The 26,727-nt window shown below is 42.3% G+C and overlaps 1 protein-coding gene across 1 annotated transcript in view; it reads left to right on the forward strand.

Annotated features, from left to right (window-relative positions):
• The window catches only part of IFT140 (intraflagellar transport 140), a 519,705-nt gene that overhangs the window by 454,523 nt on the left and 38,455 nt on the right, over positions 1–26,727 (forward strand). Inside the window, exons 23-26 of the mRNA XM_053694547.1 lie at positions 713–841; positions 12,116–12,298; positions 12,960–13,166; positions 13,698–13,910. Of these exons, the coding sequence (XP_053550522.1) occupies positions 713–841; positions 12,116–12,298; positions 12,960–13,166; positions 13,698–13,910 (732 nt within the window). The remainder of the gene's footprint in view (positions 1–712; positions 842–12,115; positions 12,299–12,959; positions 13,167–13,697; positions 13,911–26,727) is intronic.

A 26,727-nucleotide genomic window follows, 5' to 3' on the forward strand; every position in this document is an offset into this window, starting at 1 on the left:
TTTGCAGAAACGCTCCTTAATAGAAGATGTGGTTAATTCAAGGGATAAAGATCCAGTAGAGGTGGCAAATGCTTATACTTAAGGGTAGTTCACAAATGTCCAGGTTATGCATTAAATCCAAAATGATTATTTCATGATTCATGTAGAGTATATCAGTTTTAACAACTTTCCAATTTACTTTCATTAGCAAATTAGATTCATTCTCTTGGTATCTTTTGTTGAACACAGCAGGTGAGCCAATGAGAACAGGCATATATATTCAGCCACCAATCGGCAGCTATCTCCCAGTAGTGCACTTCTGCTCCTGATCCTTCCCAGCTGTACTTTTCAACAAAGTTGACTAAGAGAACAAAACAAATAAAAGTAAATTGAAAAGTTGTTTAACAATGCGCAATCATAAAAGTTTAATTTGGACGTTACTGTCCCTTTAGCTATCCTCAAACTTAATTTAGCTTATCCTTAAATTGCAGTAAATACACAAGTCCTGGCACTAAGGCTGTTTATTTTGAACTTTTTTTACATAAACAAAATTAACAATAAGTTTATTAACACTTATAACATGAGCCATATACTTATATGTTTAATTACATTATCCTCTCCTTATTGTTTCATCTGACTGTGTATTATATTATTGCTAGCAGAAACACAACCACATACACCCATTTGTACTCAGCCAACAGAAAGCTAAATATTTTATTTTTATTCTATGCAGGAAAATAACCTTGATGACCAACTAATGAACCTGGCTTTGCTAAGCAATCCTGAAGACATGATGGAAGCTGCCAGATATTATGAGGAGAGGGGAGAACAGATGGATAGGGCTGTCATGCTTTTCCACAAGGTAAAAATGAGAAGATTAGATGCTATTAATGGTCCATAGTGCTGCACCTCGAAAATGCCTCCTGGTGGTGATCTGAGAGAGCACTTAGCAATTTTGTGCCATTGTATAATAGACAGACAATCTAGTGCACAGTACGTACTCACCAATAAGCACCTTTATAAGCTGTGAGATCAGAGGGTGTGTCTACATGATGCCAAATGTGGTGACTTTTATTATAAACAAAAACAGGCTAATGCTGCCTACTTTTATGCTGTGTCTTTCAAACTGTGGCAGAATGTAACCCTACCATCTCACTGACCGTTGTGTCCCTTTAAGTTCTCTTGATTACCTGGTTTTAAAGATGTATTTCTCCAACATTGGTGTGTCCGGTCCACGGCGTCATCCTTACTTGTGGGATATTCTCTTCCCCAACAGGAAATGGCAAAGAGTCCCAGCAAAGCTGGTCACATGATCCCTCCTAGGCTCCGCCCACCCCAGTCATTCTCTTTGCCGTTGCACAGGCAACATCTCCACGGAGATGGTTAAGAGTTTTTTGGTGTTTAAATGTAGTTTTATTCTTCTATCAAGTGTTTGTTATTTTAAAATAGTGCTGGTATGTACTATTTACTCTGAAACAGAAAAGGATGAAGATTTCTGTTTGTAAGAGGAAGATGATTTTAGCAGACAGTAACTGAAATCAATTGCTGTTTCCACACAGGACTGTTGAGATGAAGTAACTTCAGTTGGGGGAAACAGTTAGCAGTCTTTTCTGCTTAAGGTATGACTAGCCATATTTCTAACAAGACCATGTAATGCTGGAAGGCTGTCATTTCCCCTCATGGGGACCAGTAAGCCATTTTCTTAGTTAAACATAAAAGAATAAAGGGCTTCAAAAAGGGCTTAAAAACTGGTAGACATTTTTCTGGGCTAAAACAATTGCTTTACTAGGCATATTATGCAGATTCTAACTAATTATTGGTATTATAATCTTGGGGAACTTTTAGAAAAACGGCAGGCACTGTGTTGGACACCTTTTTCAGATGGGGGCCTTTCTAGTTATAGACAGAGCCTCATTCTGGGACTGTATAGGGGTTAAATGTAAAAACGGCTCCGGTTCCGTTAATTTAAGGGTTAAAGCTCTGAAATTTGGTGTGCAATACTTTTAATGCTTTAAGACACTGTGGTGAAATTTTGGTGAATTTTGAACAATTCCTTCATACTTTTTCACATATTCAGTAATAAAGTGTTTTCAGTTTGAAATTTAAAGTGACAGTAACGGTTTTATTTTAAAACGTTTTTTGTGCTTTGTTGACAAGTTTAAGCCTGTTTAACATGTCTGTACCATCAGATAAGCTATGTTCTATATGTATGAAAGCCAATGTGTCTCCCCATTTAAATTTATGTGATAATTGTGCCATAGTGTCCAAACAAAGTAAGGACAGTATTGCAACAGATAATGATATTGCCCAAGATGATTCCTCAAATGAGGGGAGTAAACATGATACTACATCATCCCCTACTGTGTCTACACCAGTTATGCCCACACAGGAGGCCCCTAGTACATCTAGTGCACCAATACTTATTACCATGCAACAATTAACGGCTGTAATGGATAACTCCATAGCAAATCTTTTATCCAAAATGCCTACTTATCAGAGAAAGCGCGATTGCTCTGTTTTAAACACTGAAGAGCAAGAGGACGCTGATGATAACTGTTCTGACATACCCTCACACCAATCTCAAGGGGCCATGAGGGAGGTTTTGTCTGATGGAGAAATTTCAGATTCAGGAAAAATTTCTCATCAAGCTGAACCTGATGTTGTGACATTTAAATTTAAATTAGAACATCTCCGCGCACTGCTTAAGGAGGTGTTATCTACTCTGGATGATTGTGACAATTTGGTCATTCCAGAGAAATTATGTAAGATGGACAAGTTCCTAGAGGTTCCGGTGCCCCCCGACGCTTTTCCTATACCCAAGCGGGTGGCGGACATAGTAAATAAAGAGTGGGAAAGGCCCGGCATACCTTTTGTTCCCCCCCCTATATTTAAGAAATTATTTCCTATAGTCGACCCCAGAAAGGACTTATGGCAGACAGTCCCCAAGGTCGAGGGGGCGGTTTCTACTCTAAACAAACGCACTACTATTCCTATCGAAGATAGTTGTGCTTTCAAAGATCCTATGGATAAGAAATTAGAGGGTTTGCTTAAAAAGATTTTTGTACAGCAAGGTTACCTTCTACAACCAATTTCATGCATTGTTCCTGTCACTACGGCAGCGTGTTTCTGGTTCGAGGAACTAGAAAAATCGCTCAGTAAAGAATCTTCGTATGAGGAGGTTATGGACAGAGTTCAAGCACTTAAATTGGCTAACTCTTTTGTTTTAGATGCCGCTTTGCAATTAGCTAGATTAGCGGCGAAAAATTCAGGGTTTGCTGTCGTGGCGCGCAGAGTGCTTTGGCTAAAGTCTTGGTCAGCGGATGTGTCTTCCAAGACAAAATTGCTTAACATTCCTTTCAAAGGTAAAACATTATTTGGACCTGATTTGAAGGAGATTATTTCAGACATCACTGGGGGAAAGGGCCACGCCCTCCCACAGGATAGGTCTTTTAAGGCTAATAATAAGCCTAATTTTCGTCCCTTTCGCAGAAACGGACCAGTCTCTAATTCTGTATCCTCTAAGCAAGAGGGTAATACTTCACAACCCAAACCAGCCTGGAAACCAATGCAAGGCTGGAACAAGGGTAAGCAGGCCAAGAAGCCTACCACTGCTACCAAAACAGCATGAAGGGATAGCCCCCGATCCGGGACCGGATCTAGTGGGGGGCAGACTTTCTCTCTTTGCTCAGGCTTGGGCAAGAGATGTTCAGGATCCTTGGGCGCTAGAAATAGTTTCTCAAGGTTATCTCCTGGAATTCAAGGAACTACCCCCAAGGGGAAGGTTCCACAGGTCTCAATTATCTTCAAACCAAATAAAGAGACAGGCATTCTTACATTGTGTAGAAGACCTGTTAAAGATGGGAGTGATACATCCAGTTCCAATAAGAGAACAAGGAATGGGATTTTATTCCAATCTGTTCATAGTTCCCAAAAAAGAGGGAACATTCAGACCAATTTTGGATATAAAGATCCTAAACAAATTTCTCAGGGTACCATCGTTCAAAATGGAAACTATTCGAACGATCCTACCTTCTATCCAGGAAAATCAATTTATGACTACCGTGGATTTAAAGGATGCGTACCTACATATTCCTATCCACAAGGAACATCATCAGTTCCTAAGGTTCGCTTTTCTGGACAAGCATTACCAGTTTGTGGCACTTCCATTTGGATTAGCCACTGCTCCAAGGATTTTCACAAAGGTACTAGGGTCCCTTCTAGCGGTTCTAAGACCAAGGGGCATTGCAGTAGTACCTTACTTGGACGACATCCTGATTCAAGCGTTGTCCCTGTCAAAAGCAAAGGCTCATACGGACATCGTCCTAGCCTTTCTCAGATCTCACGGATGGAAGGTGAACAAAGAAAAAAGTTCTCTGTCCCCGTCAACAAGAGTTCCCTTCTTGGGAACAATAATAGATTCCTTAGAAATGAGGATTTTTCTGACAGAGGTCAGAAAATCAAAACTTCTAAGCTCTTGTCAAGTACTTCATTTTGTTCCTCGTCCTTCCATAGCGCAGTGCATGGAAGTAATAGGATTGATGGTTGCAACAATGGACATAGTTCCTTTTGCACAAATTCATCTAAGACCATTACAACTGTGCATGCTCAGACAGTGGAATGGGGATTATACAGACTTGTCTCCGACGATTCAAGTAGATCAAAAGACCAGAGATTCACTCCGTTGGTGGCTGACCCTGGACAATCTATCACAGGGAATGAGCTTCCGCAGACCAGAGTGGGTCATTGTCACGACCGACGCCAGCCTAGTGGGCTGGGGCGCGGTCTGGGAATCCCTGAAAGCTCAGGGTCTATGGTCTCGGGAAGAGTCTCTTCTCCCGATAAACATTCTGGAACTGAGAGCGATATTCAATGCTCCCAGAGCTTGGCCTCAACTAGCAAAGGCCAAATTCATAAGGTTTCAGTCAGACAACATGACGACCGTTGCATATATCAATCATCAGGGGGGAACAAGGACTTCCCTGGCGATGAAAGAAGTGACCAAGATAATTCAATGGGCGGAGGATCACTCCTGCCACTTGTCTGCGATCCACATCCCAGGAGTGGAAAATTGGGAAGCGGATTTTCTGAGTCGTCAGACATTCCATCCGGGGGAGTGGGAACTCCATCCGGAAATCTTTGCCCAAATAACTCAATTATGGGGCATTCCAGACATGGATCTGATGGCGTCTCGTCAGAACTTCAAGGTTCCTTGCTACGGGTCCAGATCCAGGGATCCCAAGGCGACCCTAGTAGATGCACTAGTAGCACCTTGGACCTTCAACCTAGCTTATGTATTCCCACCGTTTCCTCTCATCCCCAGGCTGGTAGCCAGGATCAATCAGGAGAGGGCCTCGGTGATCTGGATAGCTCCTGCGTGGCCACGCAGGACTTGGTATGCAGACCTGGTGAATATGTCATCGGCTCCACCATGGAAGCTACCTTTGAGACAGGACCTTCTTGTTCAGGGTCCATTCGAACATCCGAATCTGGTTTCCCTCCAACTGACGGCTTGGAGATTGAACGCTTGATTTTATCAAAGCGTGGGTTTTCAGATTCTGTAATAGATACTCTGATTCAGGCTAGAAAGCCTGTAACTAGAAAAATTTACCATAAAATATGGAAAAAATATATCTGTTGGTGTGAATCTAAAGGATTCCCATGGAAAAAGATAAAAATTCCTAAGATTCTATCCTTTCTACAAGAAGGTTTGGAGAAAGGATTATCTGCAAGTTCTCTGAAGGGACAGATCTCTGCGTTATCTGTTTTACTTCACAAAAGACTGGCAGCTGTGCCAGATGTTCAAGCATTTGTTCAGGCTCTGGTTAGGATCAAGCCTGTTTACAGACCTTTGACTCCTCCCTGGAGTCTAAATCTAGTTCTTTCAGTTCTTCAAGGGGTTCCGTTTGAACCCTTACATTCCGTAGATATTAAGTTATTATCTTGGAAAGTTTTGTTTTTGGTTGCAATTTCTTCTGCTAGAAGAGTTTCAGAGTTATCTGCTCTGCAGTGTTCTCCGCCCTATCTGGTGTTCCATGCAGATAAGGTGGTTTTGCGTACTAAGCCTGGTTTTCTTCCGAAAGTTGTTTCCAACAAAAGTATTAACCAGGAGATAGTTGTACCTTCTTTGTGTCCGAATCCAGTTTCAAAGAAGGAACGTTTGTTACACAATTTGGACGTAGTCCGTGCTCTAAAATTCTATTTAGAGGCTACTAAAGATTTCAGACAAACATCTTCCTTGTTTGTTGTTTATTCTGGTAAAAGGAGAGGTCAAAAAGCGACTTCTACCTCTCTTTCCTTTTGGCTTAAAAGCATTATCCGATTGGCTTATGAGACTGCCGGACGGCAGCCTCCTGAAAGAATCACAGCTCACTCCACTAGGGCTGTGGCTTCCACATGGGCCTTCAAGAACGAGGCTTCTGTTGACCAGATATGTAAGGCAGCGACTTGGTCTTCACTGCACACTTTTGCCAAATTTTACAAATTTGATACTTTTGCTTCTTCGTTGGCTATTTTTGGGAGAAAGGTTTTGCAAGCCGTGGTGCCTTCCATTTAGGTGACCTGATTTGCTCCCTCCCTTCATCCGTGTCCTAAAGCTTTGGTATTGGTTCCCACAAGTAAGGATGACGCCGTGGACCGGACACACCAATGTTGGAGAAAACAGAATTTATGCTTACCTGATAAATTACTTTCTCCAACGGTGTGTCCGGTCCACGGCCCGCCCTGGTTTTTTAATCAGGTCTGATGAATTATTTTCTCTAACTACAGTCACCACGGTATCATATGGTTTCTCCTATATATATTTCCTCCTGTCCGTCGGTCGAATGACTGGGGTGGGCGGAGCCTAGGAGGGATCATGTGACCAGCTTTGCTGGGACTCTTTGCCATTTCCTGTTGGGGAAGAGAATATCCCACAAGTAAGGATGACGCCGTGGACCGGACACACCGTTGGAGAAAGTAATTTATCAGGTAAGCATAAATTCTGTTTTTTTTTTAATTACTTCATTAAAGGGATAGTCTACTCAAGAATTTTTATTTTTTAAAAGATAGATAATCCCTTTATTACCATTCCCTAGTTTTGGTTAATATAACATGGTTATATTAATATATTTTTTACCTCTGTAAATACCTTGTATCTAAGCCTCTGCAGACTGCCCCCTTATTTCAGTTCTTTTGACAGACTTGCATTTTAGTCAATTAGTGCTGACTCTTAAATAACTCCACGGGTGTGAGCACAATGAACTAACGCCCTCTACATTTGAATAACTGTGAAAAGCATTCAGATAATATGCGACCTTCAAGGGCTTAGAAATTAGCATATGAGCCTACCTAGGTTTAGCTTTCAACTAAGAATACCAAGAGAACAAAGCTAATTGATTATAAAAGTAAATTGAAAAGTTGTTTAAAATTGCATGCCCTATCTGAATCATGAAAGTTTACTTTTGACTTGACTGTCCCTTTAAAGTAAAGGTGGCCACTAGATTTTTTTTTAATAAAGTAATCACATGCAAATAATGAATTTCATTAGAAGTCCATTAAAATACTTCCCACTTCACAGACCTACTAACGGAGTGTGCAGTTGCAGTTCAAGATGTCTTGTTATAGATATGACGGGTTGATTAACACATCAAATATATAACAAGGCAACTTGTACAAAACAGTGACAGTGCACAAAGTCCACCATTAAAGTCTATAAGAACTATATAGTTATATAGGTAAATTATTTTATATGCTTTTCCTTCCATAAGGCAGGGATAGTCCACGACTTCATTCCTTACTGTTGGGAAATACAACACCTGGCCACCAGAAGGAGGCAAAGACACCCCAGCCAAAGGCTTAAATATCCCTCCACTTCCCCTATCCCCCAGTCATTATTTGCCTTTCGTCACTATAGGAGGTGGCAGAGCAGTGTCAGAAGATTTGGATAGTCCTGTAATGGGTATGTTCCCTTCAAGAAAGGATTGGAGTTTTAAGTAATCATGTCAACCTCTCAGTGAAAGTATTGATGAAAGTTAGAGTCTGGAGATGCAGGGAAAGTTTTTCTGCGAACCCATCCAAACTGTTGCTAACAGCTCCTGAGTAATCAGTGTTGACGAATTTCACTGCTTGCTGTTACACACTCAAGTCCATGTCAAAAGTGCCGCAGCAAGACTGTCACACTTGAGAGGCTGTGACTGTTCCACAGCATGGATCCTGGAGGGTTTTTATATATCTACTTTAAAACACTATACGGGGTCACAGTGTGGCTCCTTTATACCTCGATAGGATTAAGGGTTAATATATCCTTCAGAGAGGTTATTTGGACAGCTTGGGGATTTTATATCTGCTTAATGTGAGAGTTTTTTTGGTCTCATAGACTGTGTGTTTTTTGGCTTGGAACAAACAGGTTTTCACTTTCGTTTTTGAAGTGTTGTGCAACTCATAATAGCTTAGCGCCCTTTTTCCATAGAAGGGGAAGTCCTGTCTTACGCACCATGTGACCGTGTGCAGTCTTTTTCATTTCCTAATATCCTGCTGCAGACATAACTCCTGAGGAGAGCTTTTTCACTGTTAGCTGTCTGGGTCTAGGAGGTGGTGAGTACCCCAGCCATTGGGAGTATAAAGGTGCAGTTTTTTAAATAAAAGTGTTTCTTTTTGTTTGTCCATCTGTGGGTATATAAAAAGCTATAGAGGACTCTGATACTACATTAGAAGATTCCGCTCCTTCTGTACTGATTAATAATTCCTGTTTATTTTGTGAGGAGGCCGTGGTTTGCCTGTCTGCTCAATTATGTTCCATTTGTCTAAGCACTGTTCTAAAGTCTAAGAAGGGAGACAAGCCTGATAATATTCATAGCGCTATAAGCCCCTCTGAGCCATCTACTTCTCAGGAATCTGGGTGCCGAGAAATTTCTACCCTTTCTACATTACCCGCTCCACATGCAGTTCCCCGCAGCTCAACTAATCCTCCATCTGACTGAGCTGTTTTCCAGCGGACTTTACAGCGCAGTTACAATCAACGGTGTCTGCAGCCCTGAGTGCCTTACCTTGCTCTAACAAACGCAAGAGAAAGGTTAAACATAATTCTCCTGACCTAGAGTCATCTAAATATTTGTCAGATTTAGTTACTATGTCCCAGCTATCTGAGGATGAGTTAACCTCTGTAGCTTCAGAGGGTGAACTTTCTGAGTCAGAGACTTCAGTTTCTAAACCTCCTTCAGCGGAGGAACCCTCCTTTAGATTTAAAATTGAGCATCTGTGTTTTTTATTAAAGGAGGTTCTGTCTATGCTAGAGGTTCCAGAGGCTACACTCAGTGAGGAGCATAAGATCCCTAAATTAGACAGAGTTTATGAAGACAGGAAGGTCCCTCTGACTTTTCCTGTGCCACTTAAGATGGCGAACATTATTAGTAATGAATGGGAAAGAATAGGAACTTCTTTTTCCCCCTTGTCTACTTTTAAAAAATTATTTACGGTCCCTGACTCTCAATTAGATTTGTGGGGCTTCATCCCTAAGGTGGATAGCGATATCTCTACGCTGGCTAAGCATACCACTATCCCTCTGGAGGATAGTTCTTCTTTTAGAGAGCCTATGGAAAATAAAATGGAAACCTTTCTGTGGAAGATGTTTCAACATATGGGGTTTTTATTTCAACCGGCGGCAACTGTTGCCACAGTTGCTGGAGCAGCTACCTACTGGTGCGACACTCTGTCGGAGCTCATTGAGGTGGACACTCCCCTTGAGGATTAGATGGGGAGCCGTTTGGGGTGCCAAGAAGGCACAATGTCTGTGGACTCAGGAGGAGTCTTCCCTTCTGATCAATATTTTGGAACTTTGGGCAATCTTCAATACCTTGAAGCTTGGCCCCTTCTGGATTCGTCCCAGTTTATCAGATTCCAATCAGACAATATAACCTCAGTTGCCTACATCAACCATCAGTGGGGAACGATGAAAGAAGTATCTCAGATAATAGAGTGGGAGGAGGCTCACAGATGTACGCTGTCAGCGATCCACATTCCGGGTTTGGACCACTGGGAAGCGGACTTCCTCAGTAGGCAATCCTTTCACCCAGGGGAATGGACTCTCCACCGAGGTGTTTGCAGAGATATGCAGCGAGTGGGGGATGCCGGAGATAGATCTCATGGCATCCTGCCTCAATACCAAGCTACCCAGGTACGGGTCAAGATCGAGGGATCCTCAGGCGGAATTGATAGATGCCCTATCAGTGCCATGGAGGTTCAGACTCATATATCTTTTTCCTCCATTACCGCTTCTCCCTCGTGTAGTGACTCACATCAAGCAGAAGCAAGCATCAGTAATTCTGATTGCTCCGTCGTGGCCGCGAAGGATGTAGTTTGCGGATCTGGTGGGGATATCCTCATCTCCTCAGTGGAGGTTACCTTGTCGTAGAGATTTGCTGATACAGGGTCCCTTTGTTAATCAAAATCTAGTTTCTCTAAGGCTGATTGCGTGGAGATTGAACGCTTAGTCTTAGCCAAAAGAGGGTTTTTTGAGAGTGTTATCGACACTCTGATTCAAGCTCGTAAGCCAGCTACTCATTGTATCTACCATAAAGTGTGGAGGACTTACTTGTACTGGTGTGAAGAGTGTGGTTTTTCCTGGCATAAGGTTAAGGTTGCCAGAATTTTATCTTTTCTCCAGGATGGACTGGAGAAGGGTTTTTCTGCTAGTTCCCTGAAGGGACAGATATCGGCCCTGTCAGTATTACTGCACAAAAGATTGGCTAAACTTCCGGATGTGCAGTCCTCTGTTAAGGCTCTGACTAGGATCAGACCTTTGTTTAAATCTGGGGCTCCGCATTGGAGCCTCAATCTTGTTCTTAGTGTTTTGCAGCAGGCTCCATTTGAACCTATGGAAACTGTTGACATTAAAATGCTATCTTGGAAGGTTCCTTTTTTGTTGACTATTGCCTCTGCACGCAGAGTTTCGGAGATTTCTGCTTTGCAATGTGACCCCGCTTATCTGTTTTTTCATGCTGATAAGGCAGTTTTACGCACTAAATTAAGGTTCCTCCCTAAAGTGGTGTCGGATCGTAACATTAATCAAGAGATTGTTGTTCCTTCCTTTTGTCCTACCTAATCCTTCTTCAGTGAAGGAACCTTTGCTTCACAATCTAGATGTGGTTCGTGCCTTGAAGGTCTATCTTCAGGCTACTAAGGAATTCAGACAATCTTCTTCTTTGTTTGTCATCTATACAGGGAAGCGTAAGGGGCAGAAGGCTACTAAGACTTCTGGTTGAGGAGTGTCATCCACTTAGCTTATGAGACAGCGGGACGACAGCCTCCTGAGACAATTATGGCTCATTCCACTAGAGCAGTGGCTTCCTCCTGGGCTTTTAAGAACAAAGCCTCAATGGATCAGATTTGTAAGGCGGCTACCTGGTCCTCCTTACACACTTTTTCAAAATTTTACAAGTTTGATGTGTTTGCTTCCTTGAAGCCGCTTTCGGGAGAAAAGTTTTGCAGGCTGTGGTGCCCTCAGAATAGGGTCCGCCTCTTTTTTCTGTTCCCTCCCGTTATTCATTCAGTGTCCTCTGGAGCTTGGGTATAGTTTTCCCAACATTAAGGAATGAAGTTATGGACACTCCCTGCCTTATGGAAGGAAAACATAATTTATGCTTACCAGATAAATTCCTTTCCTTCCTGGCAGGGAGAGTCCACGACCCCGCCTGTCGGCAGAATGACTGGGGGATAGGGGAAGTGGGAGGGATATTTAAGCCTTTCACTGGGGTGTCTTTGCCTCTTCCTGGTGGCCAGCTGTTGTATTTCCCAACAGTAAGGAATTAAGTTGTGAACTTTCCCTGCCAGGAAGGAAAGGAATTTATCTGGTAAGCAAAAATGTATGTTTTCTGTAGGATTACTACCCCCAAGTGTGATGATTAAAAAAAAAAAAGTACTGTCCCTTTAAAGAAAATCTGAATTAAAATGAATTTGTTATTAAATTGGCATCAATGTTCATGAGCTCCTGAAACACACATTTTAAATCAAATTATGTTTTCCCATTTGTAAAGATTTAAAATTGGTGAAAAAAAATCTTATATTGCAAATATTCAACTTTGTTACTGACAAGTAGCTTTTTACACTTTTTAATGTCATAGCTTGACCATAATGCAGTGCTTTCACTAATTTCTCTTCTCAGGCAGGCCATATTTCGAAGGCCCTAGAGCTGGCTTTCGCCACAGAACAATTTGGTGCACTACAGTTGATTGCAGAGGATTTGAATGAGAAATCCAACCCGGCTCTGCTTTCCCGTTGCTCAGAGTTCTTCATCGAGCATAGTCAATTTGAGAAGGCTGTTGAATTACTGCTATCAGCTAAAAAGGCAAATCTCTCATAAATATTGCATAGTTAGAAGCGGTTTACTGTTTAATATGTTGTTGTCTTGTTTGTTCCCAGCTGTTAGTTTGAACAAACTTTATCAGGCATGGTTTGCACAGAAACAGAAACAAAACAATGTAAAGTAAAATTTACAACAAATAAATTATTGTATTTATAAATGACTGAAGAACTTGTGTTAGTCTTGCAAGTTGCGAGTTTAGCGAGGAAGAAGAGTGGTTGGTATCAGGGGTCAGCAACCTTGGGACCCAGATGTCTTGGAACTACATTTCCCATGATGCTGAGACACTCTTTAGGCTGTCTTAACATCATGGGAAATGTAGTTCCAAAACATGTGGGGACCCAAGGTTGGTATGATTAAAATTTTGTAGTCATAAAATGCTAAACTGCTAGCTAAATTACCTTCACATTTGTGAAAACGCTAATCAGATAGTCATGAAATCGTCATATTCTTTGTGTAACATATACTTTACTTCAGTTTAATAATTGAACCAAATAATGTGCGTCTGATATAGAAAAGCAAACGTAGACTGTATGGTGGTGGGCTAGGAATTATATGTATTAATTTTGACTGGGACAACTCATTGGGAGTTTTGTGTTTCCTTGGTTTATAATATATTCTAACCACATCTCTCTTTACGCGATAGTTCTACGATGCTCTACAGCTATGCCTTGAACAAAACCTTGTTATTACGGAGGACATGGCTGAAAAGATGACTGTATCTGAAGCCTCTAAGGAGCTGAGCGATGAGGCACGAAGGGAGCTTCTTGAGCGGATAGCTGACTGCTGTATGAGGCAAGGAAATTATCACCTTGCCACCAAAAAATATACACAGGCTGGGAACAAAATAAAGGTATGGGCAGCTATATCTATGGGCAATCTATAACAGGCTCTTTTATATCAGTCAGTTTTAAACATTATGGGGATATATTTTTATGTATTTAATTTGCTTAATGTATGTGATTACACCATAACCCTACAATTCCTGGTAGATTTTAGATTCATGAGTAACAAGTTCCTTTTTTGGACAAAGCCTAGCTCTTTCTATCACTACTTAAAATATATGTAAACATTACTCCTGGCTCTTTTTTGCATAACAGATAAGTGATATGAATCTTAAAAAACATACAAAAAACAAAACAAAACCACAGACATCTTGCAAGAGGAGCTTAAAGCGCCACACTTTCCTTACATGTTATAAAGATGTTTAGCTTTGATAACCTGCAAACAGAATCATTACTTGCCTCCATTGATTTTGTGGCTATTAGTATTTTGTTGCATGTAAAAGTACAGCTTTAAGGTCTTTTGGACTTTCTATGTACATAGGAAGTATTTTCATATCATTACTTTTCACTGATTTTACCTTTTGTCTTTTCCTCAATAGGCCATGAGATCCTTACTAAGATCTAGCGACACTGAGAAAATTGTGTTCTTTGCTCGTGTCTCAAGACAGAGAGAAATCTACATCATGGCAGGCAATTACCTGCAGTCTCTGAACTGGCGCAGTGACCCTAACATCATAAAAAATGTAATCAGCTTTTACACAAAAGGCGGCGCTCTTGACCTCTTAGCTGACTTCTATGAAGCCTGTGCACAAGTAAGTCCTTTTAATGTTTATCACTTGATGTTTAATTGCCCCGTCAAGTATTACAAGTCTAAAGTTGTTCCTTTTCTTTCCTAAGACATGGAGAGTCCACAACGTCATTCCAATTACTAGTGGGATATTCACTCCTGGCCAGCAGGAGAAGGCAAAGAGCGCCCCAGCAGAGCTGTTAAGTGTCACTTCCCTTACCCATAACCCCCAGTCATTCTCTTTCCCTCTGGCAATGGAGGATGTAAAGTTGGTGTCTGAAGATATTTTTTCCTTTTTTTGGGGTACTTTTCCCTGGAAGCAAGGATTTGAGTTTATCTGTGTCCACATCAGCCTCTTGAGTAAGAGTAGTGGTGGCTTTTAAGCAATTAGAAAGTGGTGAGGTGGTCCTTGCTTTGTTTTCTAACATATTTGCTGCCCTTGGTATAGAAAGCCAGGTTTGGTTACTCTGTTCTTTCTTTTTCTACAGGTCTCTAATAGGAGTATGTGTCCTGTCATGCCTTGTGAGATGTCTTCCTGCCAGACAGCTGAATATGCAGGTAAGTGCTTTCTCCAACATTGGTGTGTCCGGTCCACGGCGTCATCCATTACTTGTGGGAAATATTCTCCCCACAGGGAAAGGCAAGGAGAGCACACAGCAAGAGCTGTCCATATAGCTCCCCCTCTGGCTCCGCCCCCAGTCATTCTCCTTGCCGCTCTGAACAAGTAGCATCTACCACGGGGATGGCGAGGAGTTTGTGGTGTTAGTTGTAGTTTTTTATTCTTCTATCAAGAGTTTGTTATTTTAAAATAGTGCTGGCTTGTACTATTTACTCTATAACAGAAAAGTGATGAAGATTTCTGTTTAAGAGGGCTATGATTTTAGCACCAGTAACTAAAATCCATTACTGTTATCACGCAGGACTGTTGAAACAAGAGAACTTCAGTTGGGGGTAACAGTTTGCAGACTCATCTGCTTCAGGTATGACTAGTCTCCTAACAACACAGGCTAATGCTAGATGACAGTCATATTTCCCCTCAGGGGAAAAGGTAAGCCATTTTTCTTTCACCTCAGCAAAAAAGATAACAGGCTTCCCCTTTTTGTTTTTTATGCTGGTAGACACTGTTAGGGGCAAAATCGATTGGTTTTTATTACAATATTATACCATTTGAAATATTTTATGAGCTCACATACACTGGGGAACGTTTTTTATTGATCTGGCTTGTTTTAGACACCTAAATCTAGTCAGGAAGGCCCCTTCACTCTAGTGTGCTGAGGGAGGAAGCCTCATTTTGGTGCTTCAGCTGCACAGTTGATTTACAAGGCAGTGCATGCAGATTCATGTGAGAGGGTCCTGTGGTTCAGAAAGTGACTCCAAAAGGCTTTTTTCTGTGAATGGTGACCCCTAAGGAAGGTAAAAAGCTGCAGCAAGGCTGTAGCTGGGATTGTGGTGTATAAAAACGGTTAAATCCAACAATTAGCTCCGGTTTGCTTGTTTTAAGAGCTAGAGTCTCCATATTTGCTGTGCAATACTTTCTAAGCACTAAGACACTGGGGTCCAAATTTTTGAAGGATATTGCCTTCATAGTTTTTTGAACATTCAGAAATAAATGTGTCATTTTATTATTTAAAGAGACAGTAACGTTTTTGTTTAAAATCGTTTTTATTGCATTGTTTGCCTGCCTAAATCTGTTTAACATGTCTGTTCCATCAGATAACCTATGTTCTGTGTGTATAGAGACAAATGTGGTTCCCCCTTCGAGTGTTTGTGATAATTGCGCCATAGCGTCCAAACAAAATCAGGACAGCTCTGTTATTTTTCATAATGTTGCCCAAGATGATTTATCTAATGAAGGTAGTGGGGATAGCTCTACATCCTCTCCTTCTGTGTCTACACCAGCTTTGCCCGCGCAGGCGACACCTAGCGCGCCAGTGCTTATTTCTATGCAACAATTATCAGCAGTAGTGGATAATTCTATAGCAAATCTTTTATCCAAACTGCCAGCTTTTCAGAGAAAGCGTGATTGTTCAGTTTTAAATACAGATAAAAAGGATAAAAGAACAATCAGACGCTGACGATGCCTTATCTATTTTACCCTCGCATCAATCAGAATTGGCTATAAGGGAAGGGCTGTCTGAGGGTGAAATTTCAGATTCAGGAAAAATTTCTCAACAGGCAGAACCTGATCTAGTGGCATTTAAGTTTAAACTAGAACATCTCCGCGCTTTGCTTAAGGAGGTATTAGCTACTCTGGATGACTGTGATTCCATGGTAGTACCAGAGAAGTTGTGCAAATTGGACAAATTTTTAGAGGTCCCAGTGCACGATGACGCTTTTCCAATACCTAAGAGGGTAGCGAACATAGTGGAAAAGGAGTGGGAGAAGCCAGGTGTACCCTTTGCCCCACCTCCTATATTTAAGAAAATGTTTCCCATAGTAGACCCTAGAAGGGACGCATGGCAAACGGTCCCGAAGGTTGAGGGAGCTGTTTCAACACTAGCGAAGCGCACAACTATTCCTATAGAGGACAGCTGCGCTTTCAAAGATCCTATGGATAAAAAATTGGAAGGATTGCTTAAAAAGATTTTTGTTCAGCAAGGGTTCATCCTTCAACCAGCTACGTGTGTTATTACTGTCACTTCAGCTGCGTCCTTTTGGTTCGAAGAACTAGAAAGGTCGCTCCAGAAAGAGACTTCCTATGAAGAAGTCATGGACAGAATTCACGCATTAAAGTTAGCTAATTCCTTTATGTTAGATGCCGCCTTTCAAATAACGAAATTGGCGGCGAAAAACTCAGGTTTTGCTATAGTAGCGCGGAGGGCGCTTTGGCTAAAATCCTGGTCGGAAGATGTGTCGTCCAAGACTAAGTTACTGAATATTCCTTTCAAGGGTTAGACCCTTTTTGGGCTGGAATTGAAGGAAATTATTTCAGACATCACTGGGGGTAAGGGCCATGCCCTCCCACAGGATAGGCCTTTTAAGGCTAAGAACAAGTCTAATTTTCGTTCCTTTCGCAATTTCAGGAACGGACCGGCTAATAACTCCACTGCCGCTAGACAAGAAGGTAATGCGGCCCAGCCCAAACCGCTTGGAAGCCCATGCAAGGCTGGAACAAGGGTAAACAAACCAAGAAACCTGCTGCTGCTACCAAGACAGCATGAAGGGGTAGCCCCTGATCCGGGACCGGATCTGGTAGGGGGCAGACCAGACTATCTCTCTTCGCTCAGGCTTGGGCAAGAGATGTTCTGGATCCCTGGGCACTAGAGATAGTTTCCAAGGGATACCTGTTAGAATTCAAGGGACTTCCTCCAAAGGGAAGGTTCCACCTGTCTCGCTTATCTTCAGACCAGATAAAGAAACAGGCATTCTTACATTGTGTAAGAGACCTATCAAAGATGGGAGTGATAAACCCAGTCCCCTCCGGGGAACAAGGTCTAGGTTTTTACTCAAACCTGTTTGTGGTTCCCAAAAAAGAGGGAACTTTCAGGCCAATTCTGGATTTAAAGATATTAAACAAGTTCCTCAGAGTTCCATCCTTCAAGATGGAAACCATTCGGACAATCTTAACGACAATCCAGCAGGGTCAATTTTTGACTACCGTGGATCTAAAGGATGCGTATCTGCATATCCCAATCCACAAATCTCATCATCAGTTCCTGAGGTTCGCCTTTCTGGACAAACATTACCAGTTTGTGGCTCTTCCATTCGGTTTAGCCACCGCTCCCAGAATTTTCACAAAGGTGCTAGGGTCCCTTCTAGCGGTCCTAAGGCCGAGGGGCATCGCTGTAGCACCTTATCTAGACGACATCCTAATCCAAGCGTCGTCCCTTTCCAAAGCGAGGGCTCATACAGACATTGTGTTGGCCTTTCTCAGATCTCACGGGTGGAAGGTGAACATAGAAAAAAGTTCACTGTCACCGTCCACAAGGGTTCCTTTTCTGGGAACAATAATAGATTCTGTGGAAATGAAGATCTTTCTCACAGAAGTCAGAAAGGCAAAGCTTCTAAAAGCTTGTCGAGTTCTTCATTCTATTCCTCAACCCTCCATAGCTCAATGCATGGAAGTAATAGGACTAATGGTCGCAGCAATGGATGTGGTTCCTTTTGCTCGAATTCATCTAAGACCATTACAGCTATGCATGCTCAATCAGTGGAATGGGGACTATACAGACTTGTCTCCCCAAATTCAAGTAGACCAGGTAACCAGGGACTCACTTCTCTGGTGGTTGACCCAGGATCACCTGTCTCAGGGAATGAGTTTCCGCAGACCGGAGTGGGTCATCGTCACGACCGACGCCAGCCTCTTGGGGTGGGGCGCGGTCTGGGACTCCCTGAAAGCTCAGGGCCTATGGTCGCGGGAAGAGTCGCTTCTCCCGATAAACATTTTGGAACTAAGAGCTATATTCAATGCGCTCCTGGCTTGGCCTCAGCTAGCGGAAGCCAGGTTCATAAGATTTCAGTCGGACAACATAACGACTGTTGCGTACATCAATCATCAGGGGGGAACAAAGAGTTCCCTAGCGATGAAGGAAGTAACCAAGATAATCCAATGGGCAGAGAATCACTCCTGCCATCTATCTGCTATTCACATCCCAGGAGTAGACAACTGGGAGTCAGACTTTCCATCCGGGGGAGTGGGAACTCCATCCGGAGGTCTTTGCTCAGTTAACCCAATTATGGGGCATTCCAGACATGGATCTAATGGCGTCCCGTCAGAACTTCAAGATACCTTGCTACGGGTCCAGATCCAGGGATCCCAAGGCGACTCTAGTGGATGCATTAGTGGCGCCTTGGTCGTTCAACCTAGCATATGTGTTTCCACCGTTTCCTCTCCTTCCCAGGCTCATAGCCAGGATCAAACAGGAGAAGGCCTCGGTGATTCTGATAGCTCCTGCGTGGCCACGCAGGACTTGGTATGCAGACCTGGTGAATATGTCATCGGCTCCACCATGGAAGCTACCTTTGAGACAGGATCTTCTAGTACAAGGTCCATTCGAACATCCAAATCTAGTTTCTCTGCAGCTGACTGCTTGGAAATTGAACGCTTGATTTTATCCAAGCGTGGGTTTTCAAATTCTGTGATAGATACTCTGGTCCAAGCCAGAAAACCTGTGACTAGAAAGATTTACCATAAAATATGGAAAAGATATATCTGTTGGTGTGAATCCAAAGGATTCTCCTGGAGTAAGATTAAAATTCCAAAGATTCTCTCCTTTCTCCAAGAAGGTTTGGATAAAGGGTTGTCAGCTAGTTCTCTAAAAGGACAGATTTCTGCATTATCCGTCTTGTTGCACAAACGACTGGCAGCTTTGCCAGATGTACAAGCTTTTTGTTCAGGCTTTGGTTAGAATCAAGCCTGTTTACAGACCCATGACTCCTCCTTGGAGTCTAAATTTAGTTCTTTCAGTTCTTCAAGGGGTTCCGTTTGAACCTTTACATTCCATAGATATTAAGTTATTATCTTGGAAAGTTCTGTTTTTGGTTGCTATTTCTTCTGCTAGAAGAGTTTCTGAATTATCTGCTTTGCAGTGTAATCCACCATATCTGGTTTTTCATTCAGATAAGGTTGTTTTGCGTACTAAGCCTGGTTTTCTTCCAAAAGTTGTTTCCAACAAGAACATCAACCAGGAAATAGTTGTTCCTTCTTTGTGTCCGAATCCAGTTTCAAAGAAGGAACGTTTATTACACAATTTAGATGTTGTTCGTGCTTTAAAGTTCTATTTAGAAGCAACAAAAGATTTTAGACAAACCTCATCTTTGTTTGTCGTTTACTCTGGTAAGAGGAGAGGTCAAAAAGCTACTGCTACCTCTCTCTTTCTGGCTGAAAAGCATTATCCGCTTGGCTTATGAGACTGCCGGACGGCAGCCTCCTGACTGTATCACAGCTCACTCTACTAGGGCTGTGGCTTCCACATGGGCCTACAAGAACGAGGCTTCTGTTGACCAGATATGTAAGGCAGCGACTTGGTCTTCTCTGCACACTTTTGCCAAATTCTACAAATTTGATACTTATGCTTCTTCGGAGGCTATTTTTGGGAGAAAGGTTTTGCAAGCCGTGGTGCCTTCCGTTTAGGTAACCTGATTTGCTCCCTCCCTTCATCCGTGTCCTAAAGCTTTGGTATTGGTTCCCACAAGTAATGGATGACGCCGTGGACCGGACACACCAATGTTGGAGAAAACAGAATTTATGCTTACCTGATAAATTACTTTCTCCAACGGTGTGTCCGGTCCACGGCCCGCCCTGGTTTTTTAATCAGGTTGAAAAAATTTTCTTTATACACTACAGTCACCACGGCACCCTATAGTTTCTCCATTTTCTCCTAACCGTCGGTCGAATGACTGGGGGGCGGAGCCAGAGGGGGAGCTATATGGACAGCTCTTGCTGTGTGCTCTCCTTGCCTTTCCCTGTGGGGGAGAATATTTCCCACAAGTAATGGATGACGCCGTGGACCAGACACACCGTTGGAGAAAGTAATTTATCAGGTAAGCATAAATTCTGTTTTTGTCTTCTAGGTACTGGGGACTTGCACTTATCAGGATTCTTATTTCAGCATATTTTATTAGGACATATTCAATCCTTGGTAAGGATTTATTTGGGCAGTGTGCAGGCACTTTGTATGTGTGGGAGACTTGGGATTAACGTTCCCTTATGTGTGGGATGGTTCCTGATGGGTATTATTTTAATTGTAGTTATGTGTTTGGGACAAGTTATAGTGTTAACTTGCTGACTGTGAGACTCTTTGCCCTGTTACTGTTAGTTTTGTGAGTTGGCTGGAATATGCTGAGCGGAGCGGTGTCATTCTCTGCAAATTCTCGGCTGTGACGGCTGTGGAAGACTTCATAGGAGCCTATTGTCTCTCAGGACAATGCTGTTCAGGATATGCCACAGCTTTCTCCTCAAAGTCCCAAGCCTCTATGGCATCACATACAGTGCCCTACAGTTTCTCTCAGCCTCCTGGAGGCGTATATTTTCCATCAGATTTTGACGCTCAGATATTGTCTGCGGTATCTGCGGCTTCATCTGCCTTTCCCATGTTTGGGAAGCGCAAGAGGAAATCTAAGTATATTTTTGACAATAAGGTGACGGATGAGGAGGATGCCTCAGTAGCTTCTGAGGGTGAGATCTCAAATTCTGACAGTGTAAATCTAAAAGAAGGGCATTACTTAGCTTACATATGGGGCCAATTACAAATATGGTTGACACTGAATTGCAAATGTTTGTGAGCAAACGTTTTTTGATTTGGGAGTGGTTTAACGTTTTTGTGGGCAATAACGTTTTGGGCAAACTTTATTAAGGGCACACCTGGCTTAACTTTTGGGTCTCAGAACCCACATGGCTAGTTATAACCGCTCTGGTGCGGTTCTTTAAGGCTGTGGAGACATTGAGATGGGCGGGGCCTATTTTCGCGCCTCAGATGCGCAGTTATTTTTATCAGCAAGCAGCAAACTCTAACTCTTGAGGGCCCTGGTGTATGTTTTGGGCCAAATCAAAGATTTTACCCCACATTTTCGATCCCTGAGGGCAGCAGGTAGGGCCACAGCAGGGCTGTGGCAAGGTGCTGAGAGTGTTTTTTTCCGGATCTGGGCCTATTTTCGATCCGGTTTGCAAATTAAGGGGTTAATTGTTAAAAAAAAATTGTGGTGCAATCTTAACTACCTATATTGTGTCTACATACAAAATTTTGAAAAATTTGGTGCATGTTTAGGCTGTTTTGCAGAACGTGTATGCTTTTTTTCTCTTAAAGGTGCAGTACCGTTTTTTAAGATTGTTATTATTTTCACTAAGTAAAGTGTTTGCATGCTTGTTTGTAGTCATTACTAGCCTGTTCAACATGTCTGACATTGAGGAAAGTCAATGTTCAATATGTTTAGAAGCCATTGTGGAACCTCCACTTAGAATGTGTCCCTCATGCACTGAAAGGTCAATAAATTGTAAAGAACATATTTTAGCTACTAAAAGTATGTCGCAGGATGATTCTCAGCCAGAAGAGAATCAGGTTTTGCCATCTAATTCTCCCCAAGTGTCACAACCGTTAACGCCCGCACAAGCGACGCCAAGTTCTTCTAGTGCGTCTAATTCTTTCACCCTGCAAGATATGGCTGCAGTTATGAATAATACCCTCACAGAGGTTTTATCTAAGCTGCCTGGGTTGCAGGGGAAGCGCAGTAGGTCTGGGGTGAGAACAAACGCTGAGCCCTCTGACGCTTTATTAGCCATATCCGATGTACCCTCACAATGTTCTGAAGTGAGGGATTTGCTGGCTGAGGGAGAGATTTCTGATTAAGGAAATATGTTCCCTCAGACAGATTCAGATATGACAGCTTTTAAATTTAAACTAGAACACCTCCGCTTATTGCTCAGGGAGGTTTTAGAGACTCTCAATGATTGTGACCCTATTGTAGTTCCAGAGAAATTGTGTAAAATGGACAGATTCCTAGAGGTTCCTGCTTACACTGATGTTTTCTCTTGTAAGATGTATCGAGTCCACAGATTCATCCATACTTGTGGGATATTCTCCTTCCCTACAGGAAGTGGCAAAGAGAGCACCCACAGTAGTGCTGTCTATATAGCTCCTCCCTTAGCTCCGCCCCCCAGTCATTTTCTTTTCCTGCTTAACTGCTAGGAAGGGTAAAGTGAGTGTGGTGACAAAAATGTTAGTTTCTCTTGTAAGATGTATCAAGTCCATGGATTCATCCGTACTTGTGGGATATTCTCCTTCCCTACAGGAAGTGGCAAAGAGAGCACCCTCAGCAGAGCTGTCTATATAGCTCCTCCCTTAGCTCCGCCCCCCAGTCATTCTCTTTGCCTGCTTAACTGCTAGGAAGGGTAAAGTGAGTGTGGTGACAAAAATTTTAGTTTTTATTTTCTCAAGCAAAAGTTTGTTATTTTAAATGGTACCGATGTGTACTATTTACTCTCTGGCAGAAAAGGGGTGAAGATTTCTGCAAGGAGGATTATGATCTTAGCATTTTGTAACTAAGATCCACTGCTGTTCTCACAAGGGCTGAAGAGTACAGGAAAACTTCAGTTGGGGGAACAGTTTGCAGGCTAAACTGCATTAAGGTATGTTCAGTCTATTTTTTTCTAGACAGACTGTGTTATTTCTAGAAAAGGCTGGCAATATCCCCATGAGGGAAAGGTAAGCTGTATTCAGTAAAATAGGAATCCAAGCTTGCATAAGGGGCTCATAGTTACTGGTGACACTAATAGGAAAAAACGTTTTGGTTTAATTACAAATATAACGTTTTTTGAGGGACTTTAATGGGTCTTTGTGGCTTGTTTAAGGGTTATTAACCCACATGGCTAGTTTAAGAAACACTATGTGGTGTTTCTTTTTTTTTTTTTTTTTTTTTTTTTTTTTTTCAAAGAGCTTTATTGTCATCCACAAAAATAAAATAATGTACAGAGCATGGAAGAGAAATAGAAAATTAAGAGACATCAATTACATAAATATAGTCTTTTACAGTCTTCTCCCAATGTAACGATTTGGATGATGTTAACACATAGGTGTGTAGTTTCATTGCTCCTTGGTGAAATTATTCTCATAACTTTGTAACGATAAACTTAACTATAAACTTTGGAACCACCATTCCTTCCAAGGGGGGGGGGGGGCCCCCGAGATCAGCGTCAACAAGAGATATAAGAGGAAACGAAGAGAGAGACAGGTAAATAGGGAGAGAAGGGACTTTATGTTATTGGCCTACGTAAAGGGACCTGCCGTGTAGTTAGTTCTTCCCAGAGAAATTTAATATCTGCAAAAGTGCCGATCTGTTTTCTTTTGTAGTAACTATATTCCTCGAGTGCTAGCATGTCCGTGACCTTATTGATCCATTCTAATAGTGTTGGCTTGTGTTGTGTTTTCCAATGAAACGCTATTAGAGATTTGGCGCTTGTGATGCCTATTTGTAAAAGTCTAAGTCTCAGTTTGCAAGGGAACGGGGGGAGGTCATTTAATAACGCTAGTCTGGGTGTCAGCTCAAATTCCTCAGTCAGTATTTGCCTATAAAAAGTTTCTATTTCGCACCAGAGTGGTTTGATTACATCACATTCCCACCACATATGTAGGTATTGGCCTCTAGTAGGGCAACCTCTCCAGCAGTTACTGCTTGCCTCCGGGTAGATGGAGTGGATGCGTGAAGGTGTTAAGTACCATCTCAGTAGCACTTTAAAATTAAGTTCTAACATTTGGGGTGAGCTAGACGACTTTTTTGTGTTTTGAAAGATTTTCTTCCAATCCTTCCCATTTATATCGTGTCCCAGCTCCTCGTGCCATTTGGTCGTGTATGAGGGGAGCGTGTGTGTGTGTTCTGTTTGTATAAGTTTGCGTGTCAATGACAGTGAGTGCCGCAGAGGAGTTGTATTTATGCAAAGAGATTCGAACGGTGTCAGTTCCCTAAGGAAGTCTTTTTGGTGTGGTGAAGTGTATATGAAATGGTGTAGTTGAGAATATTTTAACCAGTTAGAGTATCGTCCTCCCGCCACTGCACTTAGACTTTCTCTCCCTGCTAACTTCCCATGAAGCGTAAATTCTTTTAGTGGCACTGTGTATCCCCATTCAGTTAGTCTCTGTTGTCCTTTATCCAGCCCTCCTATCATCTCAGCGTTCAGTGGTATGGGAAAAAGAGGGGAGCGAGCTCCAGTGAGATGCGTCTGGTGGAGATTAATATTATCCCAGGAGTCAAAAACATGTTTATGAATCATTAGATCATAACACTGTGGGGGCCGTAAAGATTTTGGTACCCAGCATAGAGCTCCCACTGAAGGAACTCTAAGGATGTTAGAGTCTAAGGATACCCAGGCTTTCGAGTCACCTGCTCTATGCCAGTCTAGAATTCTTTGTAAGGTGACTGCGTTATAATATACTGTTAAGTCTGGTTACCCCAGTCCTCCATTTATTGTGGCTCTGTACATGTTGGATTTGTTAATCCTAGGTTTTCCTTTTCCCCAAATAAAAGCATTTATATGTCTTTGGAGTTGAGCTAGGTACCATTTGGGAAGAGTTATGGGTACCGCTTGAAGTAGGTACAATACCCTGGGCAAAGTGGTCATTTTAATGCATTGTGTGCGTCCCCACCATGAAATTGGTTTTAAAGACCAAGTGCGAAGATCTTGTTGCGTTGTTGATAAAAGTTTGGTGTAATTTTCTTTAAATAGTTGTGTGTGGTTAGGGGAGATATGTATCCCTAAGTATTTTATGGACCTGTCTCGGACAGTCATTGGGCAGGTGTTTGAAACATTAAGAAAATCAGTCTGGGCCATGGAAATATTTAGGATCTCCGATTTCTGCGGGTTTATCGAGAAACCCGAGAACCGGCCGAAGGTGTTAATTTCTTTTAAGATTATAGGAACTGTGCGGAGTGGATCAGTTATTGTGAATAGTACGTCGTCGGCGTATAATGCAATTTTAAAATCGTGAGGACCTATCTTTATACCATGTATCTCATTGTTATTTCTAATATGTGTAGCAAAGACTTCCATCGTTAGAATAAATAATATGGGCGACAAGGGGCAACCCTGTCGTGTGCCGTTTTGGATTTGGAAGGGGTTTGATAGCATTCCATTTGCCTTAACTTTAGCTGTGGGACTGGTGTATAGGCTAAGTATGCGTGAGATCATGTGTGGTCCAAATCCCATCGCCTTTAGTGTCTCTTCAAGAAATCTCCAATTTATGCGATCGAACGCCTTCTCGGCGTCTACCGCCAAGAGGGCTGATGGAATTTTGTTATGTTTAGCGTATGATATTAAAGTCAGGGCTCTTATTGTATTGTCCCTTGCCTCCCGCCCCGGGACAAATCCCACTTGATCCGTATGTATTAGGGACTGCAGTACTACGTTGATTCTTTTTGCTAAGATTTTGCCTAAAATTTTTATATCCGTGTTTAGGAGGGATATCGGCCTATAACTACTGGGGTCTGTTGGGTTTTTCTGGGGTTTGGGTATTACAGAAATATGTGCCGACAGCATGTCTTGCGAGAAAGAGCCCTCGTTCTCCAATGTTTGGAATAATTTAAGTAGGTGTGGGGCTAGGATATGTTTATAAGTCTTATAGTATGTGTTTGAGAAGCCGTCTGGACCCGGACTTTTACCTGTGGGTAAATCTTTTATTGCAGACAAGACCTCTAACAAGCTTATTGGGTTTTCTAGTGTAGTGCGTTGCTCTGGTTGCAAAGAGGGTAGGTCTGCGTCGTTAATGTATGCCCGCATCTGCGTTAGGTGTTCTGGTGTGTCGTCTTTGCTAAGGTTATATAACTAATATTCTTTAAAGTGGTTAGCAATACCTTCACTGTCTAGTATATCCCGTTTGTCAGGGGTTGTTAATTTATGTATCTGTGCTTTTAGTGTCTGGGTTTTTAGGGCTCTAGCTAGGAGCGAACCTGCTCTGTTGCCCTCGAAAAAGTAGATTTTTTTAAGATTTAATGCACGTCTCTGGGCTTCTTTCAAGAGTATTTTATTAAGTTCTTGTCTAGTGTCTGTCACCCTTTTAAGTAATGTATTGTCTTTCGGAGAATTTTTGTGGGAGAGTTCCAAGACGGCTAATTGAGCGGTCAGGGCGTCTATTGCCTGATTATACCTTTTCTTCCTATATGAAGTGTGTTTAATGCAGTGGCCTCTGAGTACCGCTTTGTGAGCCTCCCATAACATGTGTGGAGAGGTGTCTGGAGTAGCGTTAATGCTAAAGTATTCCTTTAGTGAAGTTGCCAAGGCGTCAGTTGTGTCTGGTTGATGTAATAACGAGTCGTCCATTCTCCAAATATAGGGGGTCGTTGGGTGGTCGGGCCATAGTAGTTGGGCACATACTTGAGAGTGGTCTGACCATGGTGTTGGCTGGATGTCTGCGTCT

Source organism: Bombina bombina, chromosome 11 (genome assembly GCF_027579735.1).
Source record: "Bombina bombina isolate aBomBom1 chromosome 11, aBomBom1.pri, whole genome shotgun sequence".
In the NCBI taxonomy this organism is placed as follows: Eukaryota; Metazoa; Chordata; class Amphibia; order Anura; family Bombinatoridae; genus Bombina; species Bombina bombina.